General features: G+C 41.1%; 1 protein-coding gene across 1 annotated transcript in view; it reads left to right on the plus strand.

Annotated features, from left to right (window-relative positions):
* The window catches only part of LOC109913433 (contactin-associated protein-like 2), a 1,704,267-nt gene that overhangs the window by 547,908 nt on the left and 1,128,425 nt on the right, over positions 1 to 27,934 (plus strand). Inside the window, exon 3 of the mRNA XM_048610560.1 lies at positions 24,789 to 24,982. Within this exon, the coding sequence (XP_048466517.1) occupies positions 24,789 to 24,982 (194 nt within the window). The remainder of the gene's footprint in view (positions 1 to 24,788; positions 24,983 to 27,934) is intronic.

Below are 27,934 nucleotides of genomic sequence, written 5' to 3' on the forward strand. Positions count from 1 at the left end.
TCATCTGATGAAGGGTCTAGGCCCGAAACGTCAGCCTCTCTGCTCCTATGATGCTGCTTGGCCTGCTGTGTTCATCCAGCCCTGCAACCTGTTTGTTTTAAAGTAATGTGTCACAGCAAGAAACTCCCAGTTCAGAAACTAAAAGAAAAATCCACAAATGTGGAAGCAAAATCCAAGAAATTGCAGGTTTTATTAACAGAGAGATGCAATTCATATGGGAGATTGAAGGGTCAGTGGGGAGCTGTTGGGCTGCAGGAACTGTAGTTGATAGACATTTGGTGTTGGAGTTGGACTTTTGGTTATTTCCAACACAGAACCTTGTTTACAGCAAAATGACTGCCACACTTGAGATTATAAAAGAGTAATATCACTGAAATCGTATACATAATTCAATATCTTGACTGTTCCCTTTCAAATGGAAGAACTTATCAGATCTACAACTAGTTTACAAATTGGAGGAATTGGAATGCCAAGGGAAGCTTAAAGAATTTAGTGTTGAATTTGTACAATTGTTCAAAGGACTTGGGAAGCTGAAACCAACTAATCAAGTCATTTTACAATGAAAAGCCAAGACTATGTGTTTATTTATCCCAAGAAAAAATTCTCGCTGACTTTTACAGAAGATAAAGCAAGAGTTGGACTCCATATTATCACAAGGCATTATGTTAGCTGTAACAAAGCCTACAAGTTGGTCATTCCAGTACCAAAACAAAATGGATCACTGAGAATCTATGTAGATATCACGCAGTTAAACACAGCTGTTGGAAGAAGGATTCACCAACTGGCATCTGTGGATGTGAGTTCGGTAAAGCTGGGAAAGAGTTCAACTTTCACTAAGCTAGAAATGAATAGTGACTTTTGGCAATTACCTTTGGATGAGGAGTGGAAATGACTTACAACCTTTACAACACAGTGTTTTAATCAACTACATCATTTGAATCCTGTTTGCACCTATGATTTTTCAGCCATTGACAACAAGTGATCTTGAGGCATTGAAGGGAATAATCTGCCACATAGAAGACATTCTAATTGCTGGTTCCACTAAAACAGAGCATGATTCCAGTACTTATTTAAAGCAGGAATTAGCATTGATTATAAATTTGAGATGGCATACCCAACAACTAAGTTTCGAGGGTACACTGTGCATGCAGCTGGGATCAGTACGGATCCTCACTAAAACAAAGTAACTAAGGAATCTTCACCTCCTTGAAATTCCATAGAATGTTCACACTTTGAGTCAAGTGAATAAGTTTTTATATAATTTTGTGCAAGGGAATTAAGTCCGACTGTTATCAGTTGCTGAGGTAAGCCCAGGTACAGTCAACTGATGTCATTTGGAAGGAACAGGTAAAGTTCATTTCACCACACAATTTGACCCATTATTGGCTCATTATTTATTCAGAACTGCCAACAAATGTTGCCATGTGCATCATAAACTGGATTGGGAGCCGTATTTTTCAAGGGGCATGGTAAACATAGATTGGTGTATCACACATATTGTTCTTTTTGACTGAAACAATGAAAACAGAGGAATTAGCTGCTACCTGGATTTGCAAGAAATATGAAGACTATACTTTGCAACATCTGTTCACAACTGAGACAACAAATTTTTGGTTGCTGTGATGAATGCTAACGAACTAATGAAGTGAAATAACTCCATAGAGGCTGGTATCCTGTCACCAAGTCACCATTTATTTACACATGGAAAGTCCTTGTCTCTGGCACAGCTCATCTGAGTCTCTGACACTCTTCTTTTGATATGTCAGCCAGGGCTCCCTCATTGGACCACTGTAACAGCCCAAATCAGGGAACTCATATTCTATGAAGACCAGCTGGCTGACCTCGTTACAATTACTACACAAAGATTTGATCAAAAGGACAGAGATAACATTTAAAATTTGACGCACAGCTGAATATATAGAAAGAAAGAAACAAACTGTTTTTCTGAAGAAGGGTCCAGACCTGAAACGTCAGCTTTCCTGCTCCTCTGATGCTGCTTGGCCTGCTGTGTTCATCCAGCTCTACACCTTGTTATCTCAGATTCTCCAGCATCGGCAGTTCCCACTATCTCTGAACAAACTGTGGTGGACACATTGTCACATGATAGAGGAGATAGAATGGTCATGTCATTACATTGGTAATCTAGAGGCCCAGGCTCATGCTTTGTGGACATGGGGTCAGATAAACGGTGAGAGTAACTGCCGTTAACATAAAGGTTGCATTTGACTGAGTGTGGCATCAAGGAGTCCTAGCAAAACTAGAGTCAGCAGAAATCAAGGGAAAACTCTGTGGCACCTCTCTGAAGAGATCCTCAATACAGTGTCTTAGGTCCAACCATATTTAGCAGCGCCACCCATGAATTTCTCTCCATTCATGAGGTCAAAAGTGGGGATATTCACTGATGGCTGCACAACGTTCAGCACCATTCATGTAAGACCTTGACAGTATCCAGGCTTGGGCTGGCAAGTGGAAAGCCACATTCATGTTACTCGAGCGCAAGGCAATGACCACCTTGAACAGCGGAGAATCCAATTATTCACCATTAATATTCAGTGGCATTATCACCAAATACTCCATTATCGACATCCTATGATTACCAGAAACTGAATTGGACTAACCATATCAATACTGTTGGTATGACAGCAGGGCAGAGGCTCAGAATCTTGCAGCTAGTAACTCACCTGTTGACCCTTCAAATCTTTTCCACCGTAAGGCATAAGTCAGGAATGTGTTGGAATACTCTCCACCTGCATGGATGAGTGCAGCTTCAACAACGCTCAAGAACACCATCTAGGACAAATCAGCCCACTTGCTGAAGACTATATCCACAACCATTCACTCCCTACACCACCGGTAGTCATTAGCTGCAGTGTGTACCATCTACAAGCTCTTCAAGTCTCTTCAGACAGCACTTTCCAGATCTTGGACCACTATCATCTGAAGATCAAGGGCAGTAGATGCATGGTAGCACCACCATCTGTGAGTTCCCCTACAAGCCACTCACCATCCTGATTTGGAAATAGATTGCCATATCTTCACTGTCACTAGCTCAAAATCCTGGAACTCCCTCCCTAAATGTCATTGAAAGTATACCTACATAAAACCCACTGAAGCTTTTCAAGAGGCAGCTCACCACTGCCACAATGACTAGACATATACACTGCCCAGCCAGCAAAACCCATGTCCCATGAATTAATAAAAAGATCCCATCTCAGCATCTGGCAGAATGTATAAAGAAAATCTGCAGTTGAAAACTAGTCTCAGTACTGGTGACCACGAAACTCCATTCATAGCATCATGGAATCCCTACAGAGTGGAAAGAGGCCATTCAGCCCACTGAGTCTGCACCGACCCTCCAAACAGAATCCCAACCAGACCTTGGCCCCCACCTTGTTTCTGTAACCATGCATTTACGATGGCTGACCCACCTTGCATGCAGATCGCTGGACACAATGGGGTAATTTAGCATGGCCAATCCACCTAACCTACACATCTTTGGACTGTGGGAAGAAACCAGAGCACCTGGCGGACACCCATGCAAACTTGGGGAGAACATGCAAACTCTACACAGTCACTAAAGGCTGGAATGAAACCCGGATCCCTGGTGCAGTGGGGCAATAGTGCTTATCACTGAGCCATTGTGCCAATTCCATTGCTATCCCAACATTGAGTGCCTTAAAAACCAATCTCGTCCACTAATGTCCTGTATGGAAGAAAACCTGCTGTCCTTACCAGCAGCATACCAGAACCTCAAGAGAATCAGGGACAGAGGTAAGTGTAGAGGCCTTCACTAAAGAGAAGGTGCTAGGGAAGCTGAGGGATCTGAAATTGGATAAATCACCCAGATCCGATGGATTACATCCCAGACTCCTGAAGGAGATAGCTGAGGTGGTTGTGTAGGCATCGGTGGCGATCTTTCAGGAATCACTGGAGTCTGGGATGGTCCCAGATGTCTGGAAACTGGCTAATGTAACACCCCTATTTAATAAGGGAAGGAAGCAGAAGACAAGAAATTATAGACCAATTAGCCTGACCTTGCTTGTTGGTAAGATTTTAGATGTTGCTTGCTATTTTATCAGCTCTATTCTTAAGAATGAGATTACGGTGTATTTGGAAGTGTATGGTAAAATAGGGCTGAGTCAGCACAGCTTTGTCAAAAGGAGGCCATGCCTAACAAATCTGTTAGAATTCTTTGAGGAGGTAACAAGCAAGTTAGACAATGGAGAGCCTGTAGACTTTTTTAATGCCCTTAAGGCTTGATGGCTGGCCAGATTGTTTTTTATATTGCCCAGACCTAGCTGCCCTTGAATTGAGAGACTTGTTCGGCCATTTCAGAGGGCAGTTGAGAATCAACCACATTGCTGTAGGTCTGAAGTCATTTGTCGGCCAGACCAGATGAGGACGTCAGATTGCCTTCTCCACAGCTTATTAGTGAGCCACATGGGTTTTTCTGACAATTGCCAATGGTTTCATGGTCATCAGTGGATTCTTAATTCCAGATTACTTTTTTTAATTGAATTCAAATTCCACCATCTGCTATGGCAGGAATTGAACTTGGGTAGTGAAGTTTGAACCACAACAATCTTCCTTTGTGTGAGACATGACTCAACCAGTGGCGAGGCTTCCCCTGATTCTCATTGACTTGTTTTGTAAGGTATCCTTGATGACTCACTCTGTTAAATGCTGCTGTGAATTCATGGGCAGTCATCCTCCCTTCCCCTGTTCTGTTCAGTTTCATGTTTGAACCGAAACTATAAGGAGCTGGTTGGGCCTGGCAGAACTTAACTGAGTTTCAATGAGCAGGCTAACTTTGAGTAAGTACAGCTCAATAGCACTGTCGTTCACCTTCACTCCTTGAATCCCTTTCTTGACGATAGAGAAAAGACCAATTGGGTGGTAATTGGCTGGCCTATTAAGTTCTTTTTATGTATAGGATACACCTGGGTGATTTTCCAACGTTGTCAGGTAGATGGGAATTTTGTAGCTGTACTGGAATAGCTTGCCTCAGAGCGTGGCTATTTCTGGAGCACAAGTTTTCAGTAATATGACCAGAATGTTGTCACAGCTGATAGCCTTTGCTGTATACAGTACCTTTAGCTATTTCTTGTACCAAGTGGAGTGAATTGAACTGACTGACATCTGACACCTCAGAAGGAGGCCATTGAAGGGTTGTCCACTTGGTATTACTGACTAAAGATGCTTACAAATGCTTAAGTGTGGTCTTTTGCACTGAAGTGCAAAGCTGTCCCATTTACTAAGGATGGGGATATTCGTAAAGCTTCCTTCATCGGTGATTTGATTTATTGTCCATCATCATTCACAAACAGATGTGGCAGAACTGCAGAGCTTAAATCTGATGTGTTGATTGTGATTGCTTAGCTCTACCTACTGCATGGCCACTTCCATTGCTTGGCATGCAAGTAGTCCTGTGTTGTATCTTTACTAGATTGAACTCCAATTTTAGGAAAGCCTGGTGCTGCTCCTGGCATGCCATCCTGCACGTTGAATTAGTATCGATCTCCTGGCTTGATGGTAATGGTAAGGTGGGGAATGTTGTGGGCCACGAGGTTACAGATAGGGCTTCAAAATGCTGATGGACCAGAACAACTATGGATGCTCGGTTGTGAATTGCCACATCAGTTCAAAGTCTATCCTGTTCAGCACAGAGTGTCAACGCTATACCATGCCATAGAGGGTATGCCCAATGTGAAGATAATATTTCAAAGGACTGTTTGGCAATCACTCTCATTGAGTCATGGAGAGATGCATTTGCTGCCAGTAGATTGATGAAGGTGAGCTCAAGTAGCAGGTATGTCCTTTAAGACAATGAGAGCTCAGTCAGTAGAAGTGCTACTGAGTGACTCAGTGATGGACATTGAAGTTCCCCATCTTGAGTATATTCTGTGTGTTTGCTGCCACTCTTAGTGCATCTTCCAAATGGTGTTCAACTGGAAGAGCACAGGTTTGTCATCTGAGAGGGTTGGAAGGTAATAATCGGCAAGACATTTCCTTGCCTACGTTTGACCTGATGCCAAAAGAATCCATGGAGTCTGGAATCAATCCTTAGGACTCCCAGAGCAACTCCCTCCTGACTGAATGCATTGTGCCACAACATCTGCTAGGAACCAATGGTGAAGTCTGGAACATTATTTGTTTGTTTGTCTGTTTGTAAGGTATGATTCTGTAAGCATGGCTATGTTAGGCTCTTGACCAGTGTGTGAGACTGGTCTCACAATTTTGGCACTAATCCCAGATGTTAGTATGAAAGATTTTGCATGGTCAACTGGTTTGTTGTTGCTTCCAGAGCCTTAGTCAATACCAGAAGGTAAGTAGCTCGATACAACTGAGTAGCTTGCAAGGACAATTCAGAGGGTAGTTAAGAGTCAGTTCTCCATATCTAGAACTACATGTTGGCTGGACCTGGTGAACAATTCATATTAATCATAAAACACCTACAGTATGGAAATAGGCCATTCAGCTATCAAGTCTGCACTGACCCTCCAATGAGCATCCCACCCAGACACAGTCCCTGACCTTATCCCCGTAACCTGGACTTTACCATGCCTAACTCACCTAACCTGCACATCCCCAGAACTACAGGGCAATTTAGTATTGCCAATCCACATTACCTGCACACCTTTGGACTATGTGAGCAAATGGAACACCCAGAGGAACTCTGTGTTCCAGTGCCAATGCCACTATGCCACTGCCTTTCTGAACTACTGGAGTAAGATTCCTTTTGATTGATGTATGTAGAAGGTACTTTTCCTTGTTTCAGCACAATTTACAACCTAAAGAAATTTTAAATAGCAATTAGAAAGAAAACCTCTATTTTTCTTCATATCTGTCTATGGTCCATGTCTTTGTGGGCAATACTTCAGCAATTTATTCATTCCAACTGCAAGAAAGCCAATGGATTAAGGGCAGAAGCTTGATCTGACTACATGCAAATAGACTTCAATTCTTCTGCTAATAGGGAAAGTAATCAAAACATTTGAAATTGAGCTGATATACTTTATCCTTTTGCTGTTTAATTTGGCGTATCTATTGGTCTCATTTTTATTACTGAATGGCGTGAAGTTTTGTCCTACAATGTTAAGTTGAGGTTTTAATACATTTAATACACATTTATACATTTTAGAGTTAGCATGGGTGTGAAACTAAAAGATAAAAAGCAAATAATTTGGAGTGATTCTAGCACTAAGACAAAAGTGCTTACATGTTTAAATTCACTTGGTTTAGTTTTTTCCACTTTAAATGTAGTAAATTATTCAGGCTGGCAATATCATTGAGATTCATTATAAGGTTGTTTATGATAGCACATAATGTTCATTGCCTTTCTAAATTGGCACCGTTTTGGAGTGACCGTTCTCTCTTGGTCATGTGACCTTTTGCCATGCCACACTGCCGCCAGAGGAGTTAACCAGGAGCTCCACACCCAGAGCCCTGCCAGTGCTGCCCTTAATGCTGGCCATGATCCAGCCACTGCCTGAAAATGCACCTGACAAAATGCTGTTGCTCTGAGGACTCATCCAGACATGATGGATTCACCCATCCCAGCAGCAGGATGCCCAGCACCCCTGAGCTTTACAGTCCCTCTCCTTCTCTGGCTTGTAGGGGGCCAGCTGGTTTGGAGCTTGGCAGACCAGGCTCCACCCTGGTCCATGGGCAGTGGCAACTTCAGACCCAAATCTGCCCCTCCACCCTTGCCAAGATGCAGCCAAAAACATCGGTCCCCTGCAATAAACTGAAGCCCACATCTGGTAGAACAGAGTGGTTGAACTCCATCTGGACTCAGTCGGTAGTTTAAAACAATTTCTGTAAGTGACTTGCAGAGTATGTTCCAGGGGAATGTTGCAGAGGATCAGGGAATGCAAGAAAATGTTTGTAACTGGCCTTGTCTGTGTATTAAAGATAATGGGAGTAGAGAAGACATGTGAGATGACAAGGTCCAAGCGATGGCTGTAAATACAAATGACAGAGATTCAACAGAGAAATAGGTTGAGACATTCCCTACCAGCTCATGTTTTGGCAGAAGGAATAAAGCAGTTAAAAACCCAGGATTAATCAAGAAATCTGAGCATATCTTCACCACCGCTTCCACTCTCCCTAAGGCAATCAAAACTAATTCAGATGACAACTTGGCCAAGGGCTTATGTTGCATGATACTTACTTATTGTATGGCATGATTTTTTTTTTAGTATCTGACTGGTCTAGCTCTTCAATTTCACCATAAACCTAAGATAATGGCTCAGATTTTGCAGTAAGTGAAGGAACAGCATTCATTGCTCAATGTACTTTCGCCTGCTAAGGGACGTTTTACAGGTTTTTGAGAAGAAATTGATTGCAGTCAGGAAATTGATCTAGTTCAGTGCCCTCTCAAAAAGAACAGTGGCATGTGCAAGCAGGGCAAAGAACAATATGGCCAATCAACTATCAAATTGTAGAATTCTCAGATAACTGTGCATATTATAAACTGGGGAATATAAATTAGATTTAAATCATGCACAACAAAGCAATTAGAGAGGGGAGGACAAATGGGATTAAGAGAGTAAAGAAAGACAAAGACACTTTATTTTGTAAACCTAATTAGAACAGAAACTAAATTCTGAAGTAGTTAAATTTCATTTTTCTAAAGTAACATTTTGGAAAGTCTCTTCGGCAGTAATTGTGATTTCTGACACTACTACAAAAGGTACTTGCATCTGAGTGCATCAGTTCGAACCTTTCTGACATGTTAAGTGGTTAAGTGCAATAGATTTACAGTTTTATAGGGATTTCAATGCCTTAATGGTGAGAACTCTTGCAATGCAATGCACTGTAACTTGCTCAGAAATATCTGGATTTGAATCCTCTCATGTGTGTATGTAGGTTGTATGCAAGCAATTGTCCAATTTACTGCTTATTAATAGCCTCACTGTTGTTCTTCGGACAAAATCTGGCCTGTTAAATTGATGTTGTCTATTAGTATTGAATACCGTTAATAGGATACTAAATACCTAGCAGTTATATGTAACCAGGCAAAGAAGTTGTGAACTAACGAGTTCATTCCATTCAAATGTAAAGGAGAATGCTAAGGGCTCTTGTGGTACAGTCATAATGTACCTACCCCAGGTTCAGGTTAGAAGGCTGGTACAGATAGATTTTCTACCAGTCAGGGAATTGAGAGGTACAGGGAAAGGGGGGAAAAGTGGACATGAAGAAAGTTGGATCAGCCATTATCTTCTTGAATGGTGTAGCAGGTTTGAGGTGCTAAATGGCCTACTCCTGTTCCTATTGCTTATGATCTTATAAAATAATGTCCACTCAGCGAGGAGTGTTGCAGAAAAGTGATTGAGGATTGATCATTACAAGTGCGAAAGAGACAGAAGAAAGGAAGGAATTTTTTTTAAAAAAATGATACAAGTAATTGACTATCAGATTGCTTTACGAAAAGAATTACTTGCAGGAAAAATTGCTGGATGTCCTCAAATAGGTTGCCTTGTGTTATAAATAATTGTGAATGTAAAGAAATATTCATGTTGTAATCTATGTTTTTTTCCAAGATGGGGTGGAATGTAGTTTAAAGATTGAATAAAAATACAACATACAACCTGTTGTAATTTTGTGTTTTTTTTAATACAAAGAGAGGAATCTCTTAGGTATTTAGCATCTTATTATAAAATTAGATGTTAAGATTTAAAAGTAACATTGTAAACAGGTGCTTACAGGCTAATTAATTATATATGTATATAATGTATATGTATAGAAAGGAAAATAACTGTGGGGCTCTTGTGGTACAGACATACAGTCCCTAACCTTAGACTGGGAGACCTGGGTTCCAGTTCCACATAACATCTCTCAACAGGAAAAATATATTAAATAAAAGAAAGAAAGGGTTCTTGTGACTCTATCGCTGAGCCATGAGACCCAGGTTCAAGTACCCCCTGCCCTGGACATGTGTCACAGCATGTTTGAACAGGTAAAAGACAAAATGGAGGGGTCTTGGGATGCAATGACTGAGCAGGGAGGCACAGTTTTAAGTGGTGTGTCATAACATGTATGGACAGGTTGATTAAAAAAAGAAACATATACATAAAGGAAGGGCTCTTTGTGGTACAGTTTCCCCAGGTCTGAGCCAGGAGGCCTGAATTCAAGTCCGACCTGCTCCAAAGGTGTGTAATAACATCTCTGAGCAAGATGGTTAGAAAATACCTACATATAAAGGAGAGTCAACCAAGATTTAATAGAGTTTTCTGGTGGGTATTGTTTGAAGTAAAACTCTTAAGTAATAAGTGACTGTTTGGATTTTGTCCAAACGCATTTAATTTACAGTTAATAACAAAATGGTTAGGATTTTACAGAATGTTGACAACCTGGCCAGTGATCAAATGAGGGAGAATCTGATATGGGATCAGCTGAATTCCATTCATCCGTAGGACTTTGGACTTCTGATGTCAGCAAAACTGCATAATTTCATCATCAGGTAGATGTAGGGTTTGTCTCTTCACACTGAAATTGTTGATACAAGAACTTTTTTTTTTACATGATTCTTTCTCTTTCCAACAGCCATTTTCAGTTTTCTTTTCTACTTGTCTTTATATAGTATAGGTCAGGTGCAATTATCAAACCGAGGAACTGAATACTTGTCATGGATGTCAGCTTGGTACCTGTACAGATTGAAGGTGATGTGCAACAGCACGGTTAATGTTTCTCAACAGAGTTCTTGAATTAGTGTTCTCAGTGCTGAAACAAGTATAACATTTGTCTGCTTACTGTCCAATTGAGTGGCTCAGTCACTGTTTCTCGTTCAGCTTGAGAGGTAACTCATTGGATATCATTGGCAAAGAGGATATCTCTTTTGATGATATCTCTTACAATGATTATGAACTTGAGTAAGGGAACAGATTAAGCCTAACTCTCATGGGCATTCAGCCTAGTATTGCAATGCAATCGAGAATCCCCATTTATCATAATCTGCCATTATTTGTTTGCTGAGAAAATTGTGCAATCTGTTCACCACTTCAGATGGTAACAACAGTGTGCTGACTCAATTCAATACCTATTTTAGGACAATACATTTTCTGAAAAGTTTTTTCAGAGTTAATTATTTCCTGAGGTGGTTTATCCTCAGTCTAACCACTGCAATTATGAATAGAATTCAGTGGTTGAATGCGTATTCTTGACGGTGCTTTGTTTCATTCAGAAAAAGAGGAATGATTACTTTAAATTCATTATGATTGCAGTGTTTTTCTGTTGTTGTCATTATGCTAGTGTGCACTGTTCTCAGGCCAGATGACCTACAGTGCAGGAATTCATCTTACTATGTCACCAGGTATCATGGAGACAAAATACCACAGCCACCCAAATCATGCGCAACATGCAAATTTCTTTCATGCTCAAAACCTTAAATTCTCTTCTTCATGGGAGTTCACAAAACCAACTTAGATGACATTTCAGTTGTTTGGATTAACACGGTTGTTCACAAATTAATGCAGTTGATCACTGTGGGAATAACATTGTCTGTTGTTAGAAAGAAGGGGGAGGATGGACATCCTCCAATAATTTTTTTTTAATATAGCTGCAATCTCCTTGTGCATCTCTGCCTGTGAGTGTGGTGCTCATGTATATCGAGAGATTGCAGTAGTGTGTAAACTCATGCAACATGCTAGTTTTGACAGATGTTTAGAGCTCCAAAATGGATATCTACATTTAATGCCAATTTATTCGTTTAAATGATATTCTTGCATCTGTTTGTTTTCAATTATAATTTCACCTTTTGCATACTCCTTTTGGCATCAGAACACAGAGGGAATGTTGAGATGGAGACAAGATCATCCAATTTTTATCTGAAAGTGTTCATTTGTAACGAACGATTATGTAGGATATACGGCACTGAAGCAGGCTATTCAACTCAAGTAGACCGTGATGAGATAACAAGGTGTAGAGCTGGATGAACACAGCAGGTCATTTTCTGAAGAAAGGTCTAGGCCCGAAACGTCAGCCTTCCTGCTCCTCTGATGCTGCTTGGCCTGCTGTGTTCATCCAGCTCTACACCTTGTTATCTCAGATTCTCCAGCATCTGCAGTTCCTACTATCTCTAGCCCATGATGACATTTTTTCTCCAGTCAAGCTCCATCTTTTCTCAATTGAATCTATGATTGTAACCATCCTGTTCCCTTCTCACTCATATGGGTATTTAGCTTCCCCTTAAATGCTTCAACCATTCCTGGGTAATAGTGAGTTCGCACTCTGAACACTCTGGGGGAAAAAAAGTTTTTGTTCCTGAATTCCCATTGGATCTCTTGACAATGATCTTATGGCCTCTCAATACGCTGTTTCCCATAAGAGGAAACATTTATCTCTGTATCCTCTCAATCAAAACCTAGGCATTAAACAGATTTCAGTGTGTTTCACAGTCACAAGGAAAAAGTTGTGTGGTAGAAGTTGCCTGCAGTTGAAATTGATCATGACGGTTTTCTTTTGATAGACACAGTAACACCCATCTGGGTCCGTAATTGCAAGTTCTGAGGTGAAAGCAGGTGGAGACATGATGTTCAAGGTGTAGTTGCCTGCTTTGTCCCTTCATCAGTTACTTTTCCTGTTGTAAATCTAGGAGTGCCCATTAAAACTCATGAGTTTTCCTGATTTTGTTCTCTTAATGTGCCACAAGTAGAAAACCAGCTGAAAAGAAGAATGTTGTAGAAGATGAAAGCAGTTGCACATTAACCTAGAGATTATACTTCCCTAAACCAGCAGCCTTGGAACCAGAGAGTTTGCTGGATCACTGTAGGTGAATGTTAGAGTCAAAACATTCAGAAATCAAAATCAAATTACTCACTTTAGTCCTGCGGTCAGTGACTGAAGTCCTGATGAAATATTTTAAGCCATCCAAAATATATAGTATGTTCCAGGATTGAGTGACGATCTCACCTTGACTTGTATTAATCACATCTATAAGTGGATAAATGTTTTTTCAGTTGGGCACCAAAAAACTCGGATTTAGGAGATCTAAACTACACAAAGTGTTGCAAACAATAATATGAATAAAGATTGATCCAGAGCTACTTGATGCCGCCTTAGGGAAAAGCAGAAGTACTGAGAGTGCTGGACCACAGATGTTGTTGGACCAGAGACTACTGAATGAGGGAGATATAGTGTATAATAATCGAGTTTAGAAAGCAATAAATTTAATGCAGCAATAATAATGCAGATATACTAAACAGCAGAGACAAGAAACAAATAGGTTGCAAAATTGGCCCAGAAGCGGCAGCATTGTTTTATAAAAACCGGTTGTGTTGAAAAGTAGTTGGGGTTTGTTTCCGTCAGTTCTAGAGAGTCCATGGTGATTTGCCATGTTTATACAGACAATAATGTGGGTATTCCATTCATCTTCCAGAATTATGTAGGTCGTGATGTCAATCAGCAACTAATGCTTATGTAATGTCAAAACTGGCATCATGTATGGCAGCACTAATTAATGCCTTCTCTTAAACATACCCAACTGAATATGGATCCACCTGCGTGAGAGATACGCCTCACCAAAATGCCTCCGCTTGAGAGATTTAAAACACAACCTTCCAACTTGTACCTGAGTTGCTTTTGATAATCTACTTGTTTTTCCAGGCTAAAAGGAAGAGTTGTGAACTCAAACTCAGGAAACAGGTACAAGAATAGACCTTATGGTTCTTTGAGCCTGCCTTTCAGCACAATCAAGTCCGATCTTGGGCTTCAACTCCACTTTCAAGCCTGCTCTCCATATCCTTTGATCCCGAGAGAGTCAAAAAAATGTGTCTAAACCAGCCTTAAATAAATTGTATTCAATGATGGAACATCCACAACCCTGTACGGTAGAGAATTCCGAAATTTGACAAAGTTTTGCATGGTGATTTCTCCTTCTCCTCAGTTCAGTTTGTGATGTCAGCAGTAAGTATCTTGAGTGTTGTGAAGATATTATGTGCGCTGAAAGCCAACTAAGTGCATTGCATCTCTCAGGTTTTGGGGCTGTCGTATCAGTCCCACTTCTGAATAACATCAAAGGATGATGGGGACAGGAAACAGAACAGGCAAGCTGCTAAGGGAAAGAGGAAAAGGAAGAAGAAAGCAGAAGGCCTTACCACTGTAGGATCTCGAGGGAACAGTTCTCATGGCTGCTGATGTGATTGGTAGATTCCTGGATGTTAGCCCATGGAACATAAACTGCAGGGACTTGGGTTCTTGTTGAGTCAGATATGTTGAAGTTCATTTACAATAATAACTTCCTGATGTACTACCATATCTCATACAGTCTACTGATGTTACTCTGTATTATGCATAAAACTAGCTAACTACACTGACACCATTTTACAGAGGGAGTGAGTGAATGTGAGGTGGATGTCTTTACACTGGAACATCACATGTTGTGAAGTCATGCAACTGCCTTAAAAATATTGGCCTGTCTGGTTTGGATCAATTCCGTAATGCAACATTTCACCCCTTTTTCCTTTTTATTTACTAATGGGACTGTGAACCTCACAGGCTCTGCCAGCATTTATTGCCCAATCCCAGTTGTCCTTGAGGTGGTGAGTTATCTTCTGCAGTACAGTGTTGTCAGAAGACCCGCAATACTGTCAGGAAGGGAACCTGGGATTTTGGCCGAACAACATTGAAGGAACAACAATGTATTTCCAAGTCAGGATGGTGACTGGCTTGAAGAGGAACTTGCAGGTGGTGGTGTTCCCAACTAGCTTCTCCCCTTGTCCTTCAAAATGATGGTAGCCACAGAGTTGGAAGAGACTGTGTAGGGCTCTTTGAATTCCTGCAGTGCAGTTTATTTTAAGAATGGGAGCCCTTTTATCTGCAATGTGTATAAGTATGGATAGATATTTTTTACTATAAATTTAGGTACCATCTTGTTGGTATACAACACAATCAGGACTAGAGCCTGTATAGTTATTACAATTTGGTAGTGTAGCTTCACTGTGTAGTGTTGCTATCTGTTGTTGTAGGTGGAAGTGTTTCAATTTTTCATGGATGTGTGATTGTAGTCTGGCATGATATCTTCAGTGCCAGTGTCATTGTCAGTGGTTGATGGTATGCAGTTCAGATATGCTATCTATTTTTTTGCAGGACTTGACCATTTTCAGAACAATAGTTGGACGCAATGACATAAGTAAAGCTGTCCATGAGTAGAATGTTTTGCAAACATAGAGCTACTCTGCTATGTAGGAAAAAGTATCATTATGGTGGGACAGTGACAGAATAACTACATAGGACTGGAAATAACATGACAAGAGCAGATGGCGAAGCAAACTGTAAATTAATTAATGAAAAGGGCAGCAAAATAAAAGTTGCCAATTGATATTGACTGCTGTCTGAAGTTGAATAGGTAAATAGTGAATTGTTCAGTCAAACAAAGGAGGCTGCAGGGAAATTCAATGCGATAATCATGGGAAATCATAATATTTTAGGCCCAAAATAGGTAGACTAGGTAACTGAACAAGAAGGATAAAGTTAAAGCAATTCACATAGGTAATAAGTAACTGATTGTTACTGCATATTAAACAGTTTGGATTTAGCATTCAGTCGTCTGCTAGAAATGATTAGTAACCAGATGTGGGTGGACCTTTGGATCTCGACTCATTGCATGGTTTCATTTGATATGGAAATGAAGGATAAGGCTAAATAAGCCAGATGAGCTAGTGTTTAGAAGTGCAAACTAAAAATGAGAAGAGTTCTAATGCGGATAAAATGCAGAGTGAAGCTAGAAAGCAGATTGGGGAAAAATTGATGTTTTGTTGGCGCTCAGGGTTGTGCAAAGATCTGTCAGAGAAAACAATTTAGTAAATACAGGATACACCACTGCATGTTTTATAGCTATTATTCTTCCGATATTTTTAAAAAAGCAAAAAATACAATAAAATAAACTACAAATTAGGCACTGTGGATAAGTTATTCCAAACTATTACTGGTGAATTTATTATATGTATCATGGTCATGCAATGATACAGACCCTTTTGCTTTGGAAACAGTGGGCAAACGTTTCCCAGCTCCCTGGTGGGGTCATTGAAGGTGATGGCAGTCAATTCTGGACAGTAGAAGAGACCTGTGTTAGTGTGGCGCTCTGACACATTCCTGCCAGTGGGAACGTTTTCCATGGTTGACATAAAAACAGATCAGCTGTCTGCTCCCCGTCACACTTCCTGGAATCCATTGTAGATGAAAGATCGAAACTCTCAACGATCACATGGCAGGCATCAAAGACCTCATGCAGAGCCCAATATGTCAACTTGAGGGTCTGTACCTTTGGTCCAAGGGACAGTTATTTGTTTTAGCACCTCATTTGTGGACCTGTGGACACCTCATTTTAAAGTACCCTAGGATATGGTAACAGATATACCAACAAATGTTTTATGCTTATAAGATATTTAAGGCGTGCAAAAAGTGATCTGTGTGCATATGCAGGTTTCTGTTCTTTGTAAACAAAAGCAATATGCTGCAGTCTTGTGTCTTTTCTGGAAATATCCAGATGCCTGCGGTGGCTGTAGTTCTCAGCTACTTTCTCCATACCATACCTCGGCCAAACAGAGTGAAATACCCAGCCAGCACTTTGCCCTCCGATATGACTTGTTATGATGGCATTGAAATTGGCATTCTCGTGCAAGTCCTGATTAGCTTTGACAACATTCTTTCTTTTCACCAAGATTCAGGTTTTGATTAAATTGTTCACAAGGGCATATCTCAGTGTTTTGAATTACATTTACCTTTTAAATTGAGCTTAATGTTCTTGCATTTAGTATCAGTTACTTTGTTGACAGTACAAATAAGTTATATGCAACCACATTATTCAGATCTCTACATTATAAAAGTCAATGATGGGAGGGAGCTTTTTTCCGAGACTTTTAGAAGTTGGAAATTCTGACAAGGTTTCTTTTGTTGCCTATCCTAGATGCCTTGAGAAAATGGTGGCGGGACAGCTGAATATGCTGCAGTAGTGGTGGTCATATAATACAACTGTTGAAAATTTATTAACCAGTGCAGTGAAAGATTGCCAATTGATGTTTAAATGGATGATCAGAGATACCATAATGTTACTGTAATTCCCCTGTATGTTAGCTACTTTTGGACTTTGGAACATGATCTTTGATTTATTTTGATCAGTCACAGAATGTAGGTGCCAGTGGCAAAGTCAGCATTTATTGTTAGATCCGAATTGTCCTTGCAAGGGTGGTGGTGAGCTGCCTTCCTGAATCATAGAAACATAGAAGTTAGGAGCAGGTTATTCTAGCCCTTGAGCCTGCTCTGTTATTCAATATGATCATGGTTGATCTTCAAGCTCATTATCCTAATCTTGCCCTCTCCCCATGTAATTTGATCCCTTTAGCTATATTTGTTTCCTTCTTGAAAATACTTAACATTTTGGCATGATCGTGAATTCTACGGGCTCACCAGTCTCTGGGTTGAAGTACTTTCTCCCGGTCACAGTCCTAAAAGGTTTATCCCTTATCCTTAAAGTATGATCATTGTTTCTGGATTCCTCCACCATCAGGAACATCTTTCCTGCATCTAACCTGTCTAGACCTTTTAGCATTTTATAGGTTTCCATGAGATCCATCCGCCTTCTAAACTCCAGTGAATATAATCCTAACCGACTTCAGTCTCTCCTTTTCTTATATATCAATCAATTGCTGCAGTCCACGTGTTGTAGATCAACAACAGTTTGGAAGGATCTTTCAGATGTTTGAGCCAGTGACAGTTAAGGAACAACAGTAGAATTCCAAGTTAGGAAGGTTTCTAGTGTTGAGGGGAAGGTGCAGGTGATGGTGTTTCCATAGATCTACACTCTTGGTGTTTTAGATTGTAGGACTTGAGTCCTTTCAAAGGAAGCTTTCTGAATTGCTGCAGTGCATCGTGTAAATAGTGCACATCGCTGTCTGTATCATTGGTGAAGGGACTGAATGTTTAATTTAGTGTTTGGAGTGCTGAGCAAATGGTCTGCTCAGTCCTGTTAACATTCTTAAGTGCTGTTAGAGTTCCATTATCCACATACCTTCTGACCATTTTCTAATGTACATTATGGAGATGGGGTCCTGTCCATACACTACCACAATGAATCAAATATGTGTGCCAGGATAACTGAATTTAATAGTTGAACTGGTTAGTTGTTCGTAGGTACATATGATTTTGGAACAGGTAGACCACCAGCCCTCAAATCTGTTCCACCATTCAATAAAATAATGGCGGACCTGATTTTGTACAATTCTACTTATTCCTTTTATTGCCTACATCAGGCATATCGTAAGGAGTTACAAGCTGATAGCCTTCTTGTTTGACCACATTATGGACTCACATTCTGCGGTCACCAAGTCCTGGAATTGAACTTGAAATTAGAGCTTCTAGACTAGAGGTAGGGTCAGCATCCACCTTCTTTCCATCTGACATATTACATGCCCGGAAGAAAAACAATATGGATTGTTAAATTCAGGCAAAAGGTACTTTTTCCCCTTTAAGTTAATATGCTATAAATGATTGATAAGTTAATCACTGATCCTTAGTTTGGGTTCTACCAGAGCCACTCAACTCCTGACCTCATTAAAACCTTGGTCCAAACATGAACAAAAGAGCTGCAAATGTACCAATTCCAAATGGCCTACAGCAGTTCATGAAGGTTCACCACCACTTTCTCAAGGCAATTATGAATGGCCACGAGTGTAGGCCTTTTAAGCCACCCCATACCCATTAAATAATTAAACATAAACCATCAGATGTTATTGATTTCAAAACTTGTGCAGTCTTCTCCATCCTCCAAACCTTTAGTATATGTTTCATTGAAGTATCATTGTTGATATGATGACTACAAGCTGTATTATTATAAAATTCAGCTAGATATAGCTGAAAAGTGAGCCTTTAACCCATGCAGCCAACAAGCTAAGATATATGCTACGAGTTGTTTATCTCTAGAATTTGTCAATTTACATCATTCTGTAACAAACAAGAACAGAAATTGCTGGAGAGATTCTGCAGGTCTGGCAGCATCAGTAAGAGAAAACAGAGTTAATGTTTCGAAGCTAGTGGCACTTGTTTAGAACAATTTACTTTGCACTAACAGCATCTCACTGTTAGCCTTGTAGTTATTTTGAATAACTGCAGTCTGCCAAGACTGCTCCAGAGCAAAAAGACATTTTCTCCACCCTATCTGACATCAAAAACCGTAAGTACACTAAATTTGCTTGTGCTTACCACCAAACACAGGCCTCCTCAAACAACCCCAGAACCCAACCCTATCCAGGACCTCCCTCTCAATGTGCCCAACACCATTAACTATGTGGTTACCTCAGTCTCTTCGGATGATGCTGCCAACTACGTCACTTCTGCTGTTACCGTTCACGTCACTTATGCTGGCACCAACCATACCGCTGCTGCCACCGCTGCCACTGCCGATGGCACAGCTGCTCCTGAGACAGTCTCCACCCCCACTCCCAGCCCCAGCTCTACAGCCAACCCCAGCCCCAAGCCCTGCTGGGTCTTCACCATTCCTCCAGACCTCCCCCTCACTGAGGATGAATGATCAGTCCTCGGTAAAGGACTCACCTTCATTCCACTCCACCCACACATCAATGAATACCGCTCACATTTGGACTTTGAACAGTTTTTCTGCTGCCTCCGCCTCCGTGCCTATTTCTTTAAATGCGAGTCCAACCCACCCTCTACCGACCCCTTCTCCCGCCTCCAACACACCCCATCCACCTAGACACCACCCCAAGGCCTCCTACCCTCCCTCGACCTCTTCATCTCCAACTGCCGTTGCGACATCAATCGCCTGAACCTCTCCACCCCTCTCACTCACTCCAACCTCTCCCCCACGGAACGTGCAGCCCTTTGCTCCCTCCACTCCCTTCTCTCCCTCTGCTCCCTCCGTTTCCTCCACTCCCTCTGCTCCCTCCACTACCCCCCCAACCTCACCATCAAACCTGCGGAGAAGGGGGTGCAGTTGTAGTATGGTGCACAGACCTCTACATCGCAGAGGCCTGGCGCTAACTCTCCAACACCTCCTCCTACCGCCCCCTGGATCATGACCCCACCCCGATCACCAAACCATCATCTCTCAGACCATCCATAACCTCATCACCTCAGGTGACCTCCAAGCCACAGCCTCCAACCTCATCGTTCCCCAACCCCGCACCCCCCGCTTCTATCTACTTCCCAAAATCCACAAACCTGACTGTCCCGGCTGACCCATTGTCTCTCCCTGCTCCTGGCCCACTGAATTCACCTCTGATTACCTTGACTCTGTCTTTTCCTTCCAGTCCAGGAACTCCCCACCTACATCTGAGACACCACGCACACCCACCACTTCTCAAAGACTTCTAATTCCATGGCCGCCAATACCTCATCTTCACTGTGGACATCCAATCCCTGTAGACTTGTATCCCCCATGCAGATGGCCTAAAAGCCCCTCTGCTTCTTCACCTCCCCAGGCCCAACCAGTTCCCCTCCACCAACACCTTCATCCACCTAACTGAACTTGTCCTTACCTTAAACAACTTTTCCTTTAGCTCCTCCCTCTTCCTACAGACTAAGGGGGTGGCCGTGGGCACCCGTATGGGTCCGAGCAATGCCTGCCTCTTTGTCGGATAAGTGGAACAGTCCCTCTTCTGCTGTTACAGTGGGACCATCCCCCACTTCTTCCTCTGCCACATTGATGACTCTATAGGTGCTGCCTCATGCTCCCATGAGGAGCTTGAACAGTTCATCAACTTTACTAACACCTTTCACCCCAAACTCAAATTCATCGGGACCATCTCTGATACTTCCCTTCCCCTCCTGGATCTCTCCGTTTCCATCTCTGGTAACCACCTCAACACCGACGTCTATTTCAAACCCACTGACTTCCATAGCTACCTTGATTATACTTCCTCTCACCAACCCTCCTGCAAGAATGTGATCCCTTACTCCCAATTCCTCCGCCTCCGCCGCATCTGTTCCCAAGATGGAGCGTCCCACTCCCAGACATCCCAGACGTCCTCCTGTTTCAAGGACCACAACATCCCCCTCCGGTGATCAAAAATGCCCTCAACCGCATCTCTTGCATTTCCCGCACTTCTGCTCTCAAGCCAACGTATCATTCTCCGCCACTTTCGCCACCTGCAGTCCGATCCCAGGACCAAAGAGATATTCCCCTCCCCAGGCTATCTGCTTTTCGTAGGGACCACTCACTCCGCGACTTCCTTGTCTACTCCACACTCCCCATAACCCCACCACTCCCGTCACCTTTCTGTGCAACTGCAGGAAGTGCTACACCTGCCCCTACATCTCCCCCTTCACCTCCATCCAAGGCCTAAAGCAAACCTTTCATATCTGACAGGGGCTCACCTGTACATCCACCAACTTGGTCTACTGTATCCATTGCTCCTGATGTGGCCTCCTCTACACTGGTGAGACCAAGCATAGACTCAGGGATCATTTCGTGGAGCATCTGCACTCTGTACACGATAAACGACAACACCATCCGGTTGCTAACCAATTTTACTCCCTCTCCCACTCCCTGGGTGACATGTCCATCCTGGGCCTCCTCCAGTGCCACAATGACACCACCCGCAAACTGGAGGAGCAACACCTCATATTCTGCCTCGGGAGTCTGCAGCCCAATGGCCTGAACATAGAAATTCACCAGTTTTAAAATCTCCCCACCCCTGGCCTCATCCCACGTTCAAACATCCCTCTCCTCCCTCTCACCTCCTTGACCCGACACAACCTGTCTATCTTCTTTCCCACCTATCTGCCCCATCCATCCCACTGACCAATCCCCACCACTCCCTACCTGCACTCACCTATCACTATTCCACCTACCTTTCCCCAGCCCCACCCCTGCTGTCTCTATTTATTTCCCAACTCCCTTACCCCTCTCCATTTCTGAAGAATGATCCCATCCCGAAACGTCAGCTTTCCTGCTCTTCTGATGCTGCCTGGCCTGCTGTATTCCTCCAGTTCCACACTGTGTTATCTCTTCTCTCCCCTTCCTGTTCTGAATGAAAGATACAATGCCCTCACAGCAACCAAATCAGACAAAGCAGTGGCAACTCATAGGATTTACCCACAATTCCTGAAGTATCTCTGATCACAAAGAAAGAAATGGCTAACCAGGCTATTAATTAAAATCCTCAGCATATCCAACATTCCAAGTATCTGGCACCATTCTAAGATAGTGGCCATTGTCAAGCAAGGGACGTCTTCTTAATGACCTCTGCAACTACCATACTCCCCATTGTTTTGCTGTGAATAACATATAAGGTCCTGGACACTTTGTAAGCAAACCGAACATAGTCTTAAAAGAAGCAAAGGCCCCTCAACAGGCAAGGATTTTCAGTAGTTTTGGTAATTCTAGGTTACAACAACTTCATTCAAGTCCTGATGCTGACCTCATACAGCTTGTTTCCCAAAAGCTTTGGAGGCTGGAATCAACTTTGTTGATTTATCCCGTGCATATGACACAACATGATACACAGACATGCTGCTGAAATATTTGAAAATCATCTGCTGCGTGAAAACTGCAGTAATTGATTCCATCATCAGGAACTGATGGTTCCATGTGAATCTTGGAGGTCAAATCAGCCACCCATGCATAATGAACGATGGGGTCCCACAGAGATCTGTCTTCAAATTGCTTCTCTTTCAACCAGTGATCTGCCTTCCACAAAATCAATGCTTTTTCCATGTACTGATGACTTTCCAGCATGAAAAACTTTCAGAACATGAAGAAAAAAACTCACTAATATTCTATGTTCTCCAGAAGTCTGCCTTAGAAAATTGCTACTTTGAATAAACACTGCCAAGAATGGCATTTCAAACTTCCTCTTGAACAGTTTGAAGGCCACAGAAGAACTTTGTGTCTAGTTCTGTGTCTTATTAATTCCCCACGACCTAACCCCCAAATAACTTGGCATCACTCTTGTCCATTCAGTGATCTTCCAGCAACAGCTTGTGAACACCAGATGAAAGTTAAGACAAGGGTGAATCTCAGTCATAAACTCTTGGTATCACTTAGAGCAATAGGACGACACATTGCTTCACTTGGTTTGATCTACTCAACCTGGTTCAGTGTATACCATACATGCATAGCAAATATCCAACATCATCAAGCAATTTTTTGAAATATCATCATTTACAAACAACTAACAATATACTTGTATTGAAATAGGACCTCAAAACAAAACGTGCTTTCATATAGGACCTCCTGGAATACACTCCATACACAACAAATTCATAACAGTCTGAACTCGTGATGGCTCCTGATTGCCTGCAAATTTCAACCCAACCTGGTAATGACTCCAAGTGGTGAAGTTTCAAATTTCAACATCCCTTGGAAAATATTGACAAACCTCGACCATTTGAATTGAATTAGCTTAAATTGTCACATGTACACAAATGAGTACAGTGAAAAGTTTATCAATCTCCACTTACAGCACCATCTTAGGTACCCAGGTACAATCCCCAGTTACAGAATAGAGAAATGAAGAAAAAAAGTTCGACTGCAGCTAAGCACAGTATATTCATTGGTCAGATTGGTCCAAGGAAGATGTGGCCACTTCTTTCACAAATAGAACATGAGGAACAGCTTGAATTGTGACAGTTGCCACCCAGGTCAGGACCTTGCAAAGTGAACGTTTGCCCTTAGAGATCCATTCTCAGTGGCATCAATCATTTGCACTGTTAGTTGAAACCATTGAATAGTTTGTTAAGCTCAATTACAAACTCCAGTTTTTTATTCCATACCTAACTAAGCATTATTTTGCCAAATGTCCTCTTATTGAGTTTGCTTTTTGGTAAATCCATTTTTGTTTGCCAACCTTAAATCTCAAGGTTAAGGAGATATACGCTCATACTCGACATTTGACGGAGGCCTAAATGTCTCTTTCCCTATTCAATTATCTGGGTATACCTTCAATGAGTTCTGACAAAGTATTTACAAGTTGAAGGATGCAGAAAATTTCTAGCTAGAGGGCACCAAAATCAAATGTCCTCATCCTGCAAGTTCTGGCTCAGTATTAAAGGGACAAGATACCTGCTTACAACTTCAAAGAAAAATTTAGACTACTACCAGTATTTTCTAAAGTACATTAAAGTCCTGTGTTCTAATTTCTATCATCCTGTTCTTATCCTAAAGTAGAAGGAGGGATGAGAACTGGTGATTGAATGATGTTCAACATCATTTGCAACACCTCAGATACTGAACCAGTCCATGTCCACACGCAGCTAGACCTGGATAATATCCAGGTTGGTCTGAAAAGTGCTAAGTAACATTCATGCCATGCAAATGCCAGGCGTTGCCACTTCTAATAAGAGAGAGTCTGACCATCGCCTTTTGGCATTCAGTTGCATCACCATTGCTAAATCCCCCACTATCGATGCTGTCAGAGTTACCTTTGTCCAAACATTGAACTTGCTATACCTATGAATATTGGAATCAAGAAATTCCTTCTTTAACAGCATTGTGGGTGTACCTACACCAAATGGATTGCAATAGTTCAAATAGGTAACAAGGGATGGGCTCTCAACACCGGCCCAGTCAGTGATGCCCACACGCCATGAATAAATAAAAACTCCTCCCCATGAGCAGTAACTCTGTATCCCGCGACAACTGTGTTTCTGTAACAAGAAATGTATAAATAACATAGTTAGGTTACATTCGTCTATTTAAAATACTAGATGGTATGGACAAAATGCAACTTGATGTTATTTGTGGTAGATTTAAAGTGCTTTTATTTTAATGTTGATTTCTCTTCCAGAAATAACCTTGATGCAAGGGTATTTACATATTTTTTCCTGCGTAGGTGCTGGTGGCTGGTCCCCTCTCGATTCTGATCATTACCAATGGTTGCAGATGGACTTTGGAAACAGGAAACAGGTCACGGCTGTAGCAACACAAGGCAGGTACAGCAGCTCAGACTGGGTGACACAGTACAGACTACTTTATAGCGATAAAGGGCGGAACTGGAAACCTTACCATCAGGATGGCAACATCTGGGTATGTACCAACTGCAGTTAATACTTTGTGTAGCAAGTATCATGACATGCCTAACTTAATAATCTATAATTTAGCCTGATATTTTTCTCTATACCCTATTTTTAACAAAACATTGTATTAGTGCAGATATTAGTCATTATAAGCCACAGCAGCATCTGAGAGAGAACTGGATTTATTTTATGCATTAAGCATGGATCCCAACAGCAAGAGTTTCATTTTGCAGACTGGAAGTGGCTTTCAGCTTCTGATTAATGTCCATGCAAAGGAGTTGGTGGCAGGCTCTGAAGCAGTGTAAGCAGAGGGACATTTGGGGAAGAGGGTAGGAATTATTTATTTTATGTGACTGTGAGAGGGCTGCTACAGCAGCAATTGTTTGGCTAGAACTAATAAATAAAAAATCACGATGGTCCTAGGAAGGGAGATAACAATAAAGACAAATTAACCTATTAGTTTAAAGTTACATTATGAAATATTCACAATTTCACACTTTACAGAAACTAGTTTGAAATATCAGCATCTGTTTCTTATGCAATGTGTGTTTCTGTAGAGTTAGTCTTTGCCTTCTTCCAATAATGTATCTTCATATCCAGGTTGTAGATATAAACCTTTTACGTAACTGTCAGTATGATTTTTATTTTGTCTTAAGCTTTGCAAAGATTCTAAATATGCCATCAGACATTCAACTTGATTAAATGATACATCCTCCTTTCTAATCATAACATCAAATCAGACAATCATCACATCAAAAAAAAAAGATAAAACACTAACTATATCTATTCCTGCAGAGTTCAGCTCATATTAGATACTGTCAGGATGCTGGTTAGTTCCTCGAGAACATGCATTTACAAAGAAATATATCTTAGTATGGCCACACAAAAAGTAATTCCATAATTTACGTGCTCTTTAACCTGTCAGCCTAGAAATATGCTCCTATATTTTATAATGCATTAATCCAGATATTTAAATTTAAGGTTTTTTATTGAAGGAATAATTTACCAAATATTAATTTGCAATTATATATGGCTATGTATAGTTTGAAATCTATATTGAAGCTATACGTAAATTGAAAAATGTCCAGTCATTTATGGATAATTAGTCACTAAATCTTGATTGATTACTAATTATGAGATTTGATATCCAACATTCCTTTTATAAAAGTTGATTTCTCATCTTTGGATTATGCAGTTTTATGTAACTACATGTCTTTGAAATATATGTTTTTTTTTCTTTGTTGAACTGTATTAATAGTGAGTATTGATACTTTGTCACATGTTTAATCCTGCTGTGGACTGAATCAAATTACTGAATCTTCAAGTGGCCACTTACTAAACCAAGCCAATTGTAACTGTGTGTTCAAATATGTGGAGGATCAAGACTGAAAGTATATGCTGGCCAAACCAACTCAAAAGAAAAAAAGACTTTTAAATGCAAGTTATATCAAGCTGATATCAAATGTCATTATTCTTTGACATGGGTTCAATAAACATGGTGCTGGAAGCCCACCCTTCCCACGTTCCCGAAATAAAGCTATTAAATACTTCAATGGATAGCCAGGATTTTCTGTAGTGTTTGGAGTTGATGGCAATTGACCACTTTCAGCTTACTAACTTCATGGATCTCTAGAAAGATAATGAACACTAAAAGAGCAATTTGGATATCTGCTTGGAGTATGTTGTGGTTTAATATTGCTTATAATATCCTCAGTGATATATCTGAGCATTCTGTAAAACCTATCAACATCATGTTTGACTCTACAGGAACTGTTGACACCTAAAATAGGTTAAAGTTCAACATATCCACAGGAAACAAATATAAAGGTCTGTTACATAATTTAAGTTACATTTTAAAAATGACTGTCTTTGAGTAAAAGTCTTTTAATTTAAAGGATGTTCTCGTTCTCCAAAATTTTAGTTTACATCAGCTTGGGAGAAGTCTTATGATGCAGTAGTTGTGTCCCTATCTCTAAGCCAGATAATCCAAGTTTAAGTTCCACCTGCCTCAGAGGTATGTGCATGTCCAGACAGGTCAATTTAAATAACTTAATTAGCTTGGGCCATAACTCTTGACCTTTCTTTTAATTTGGGCCACATGGCTATTCTTCCTCACAGAAAGCGTAACCAAAATTAAACAAAATGTAAGTTAATTCCTCACTTGTTTAAGTCAAAGTTATTGAAAAATACTACAAATCGATAAATATTTTCAAAACACAGTCATCAATATAAATTGCACAACTGGATCATGCTACAGGTGATCAGTTTTTTTTTTTCCGTAATAATTTACAAGGGATAGATCTGATCAAAAAGTTAAAGTTCTAATTTGGAGTAAGGCCAGTTTTGATGGTATTAGGCAGGAACTTGCAAAAGTTGTTGGGAGAGGCTGTTACACGTAAAGGGACGGTTGGAAAGTGTGAGGCCTTCAAAACTGAGATAATGAGAGCCCAGAGGCAGTATGTTCCTGTTAGTGCAAAGGGCAAGGCTGGTAGATGTAGGGAATGCTGGATGACTAGAGAAATTGAGACTCTGGTCAAGAAAAAGGAGGCATACGTCAGGTATGGACAGCTGGGATTGAGTGAATCCCTTGGAGTATAAGGGAAGTAGGAATATACTGAAGAGGGAAATCTGGAGGGCAAAAAAGGAACATGAGATAGCTTTGGCAAATAGGGTTAAGGAGAATCCAAAGAGATTCTACAAATACATTTAAGGGCAAAAGATTAACCAGGGATAGAATAAAGACCAACAAGGCTGTCTGTGTGTGACACTGCAGGAGATAAGTAGCAGTATCACGTCAATATTCACTGTAGAGAAGGATTAGAAGCTAGAGGAAATAAACAGTGATATCTCGAAAAGAGTCCATACTACAGGAGAGGTGGTGTTGGACGTCTTAAAATGCATAAACGTGGATAAATCGCCGAGACCTGATCAAAAATGTATCCCAGAACTTTGTGGGAAGCCA

Source organism: Rhincodon typus, chromosome 2 (assembly GCF_021869965.1).
Source record: "Rhincodon typus isolate 14 chromosome 2, sRhiTyp1.1, whole genome shotgun sequence".
NCBI classification, from domain to species: domain Eukaryota; kingdom Metazoa; phylum Chordata; class Chondrichthyes; order Orectolobiformes; family Rhincodontidae; genus Rhincodon; species Rhincodon typus.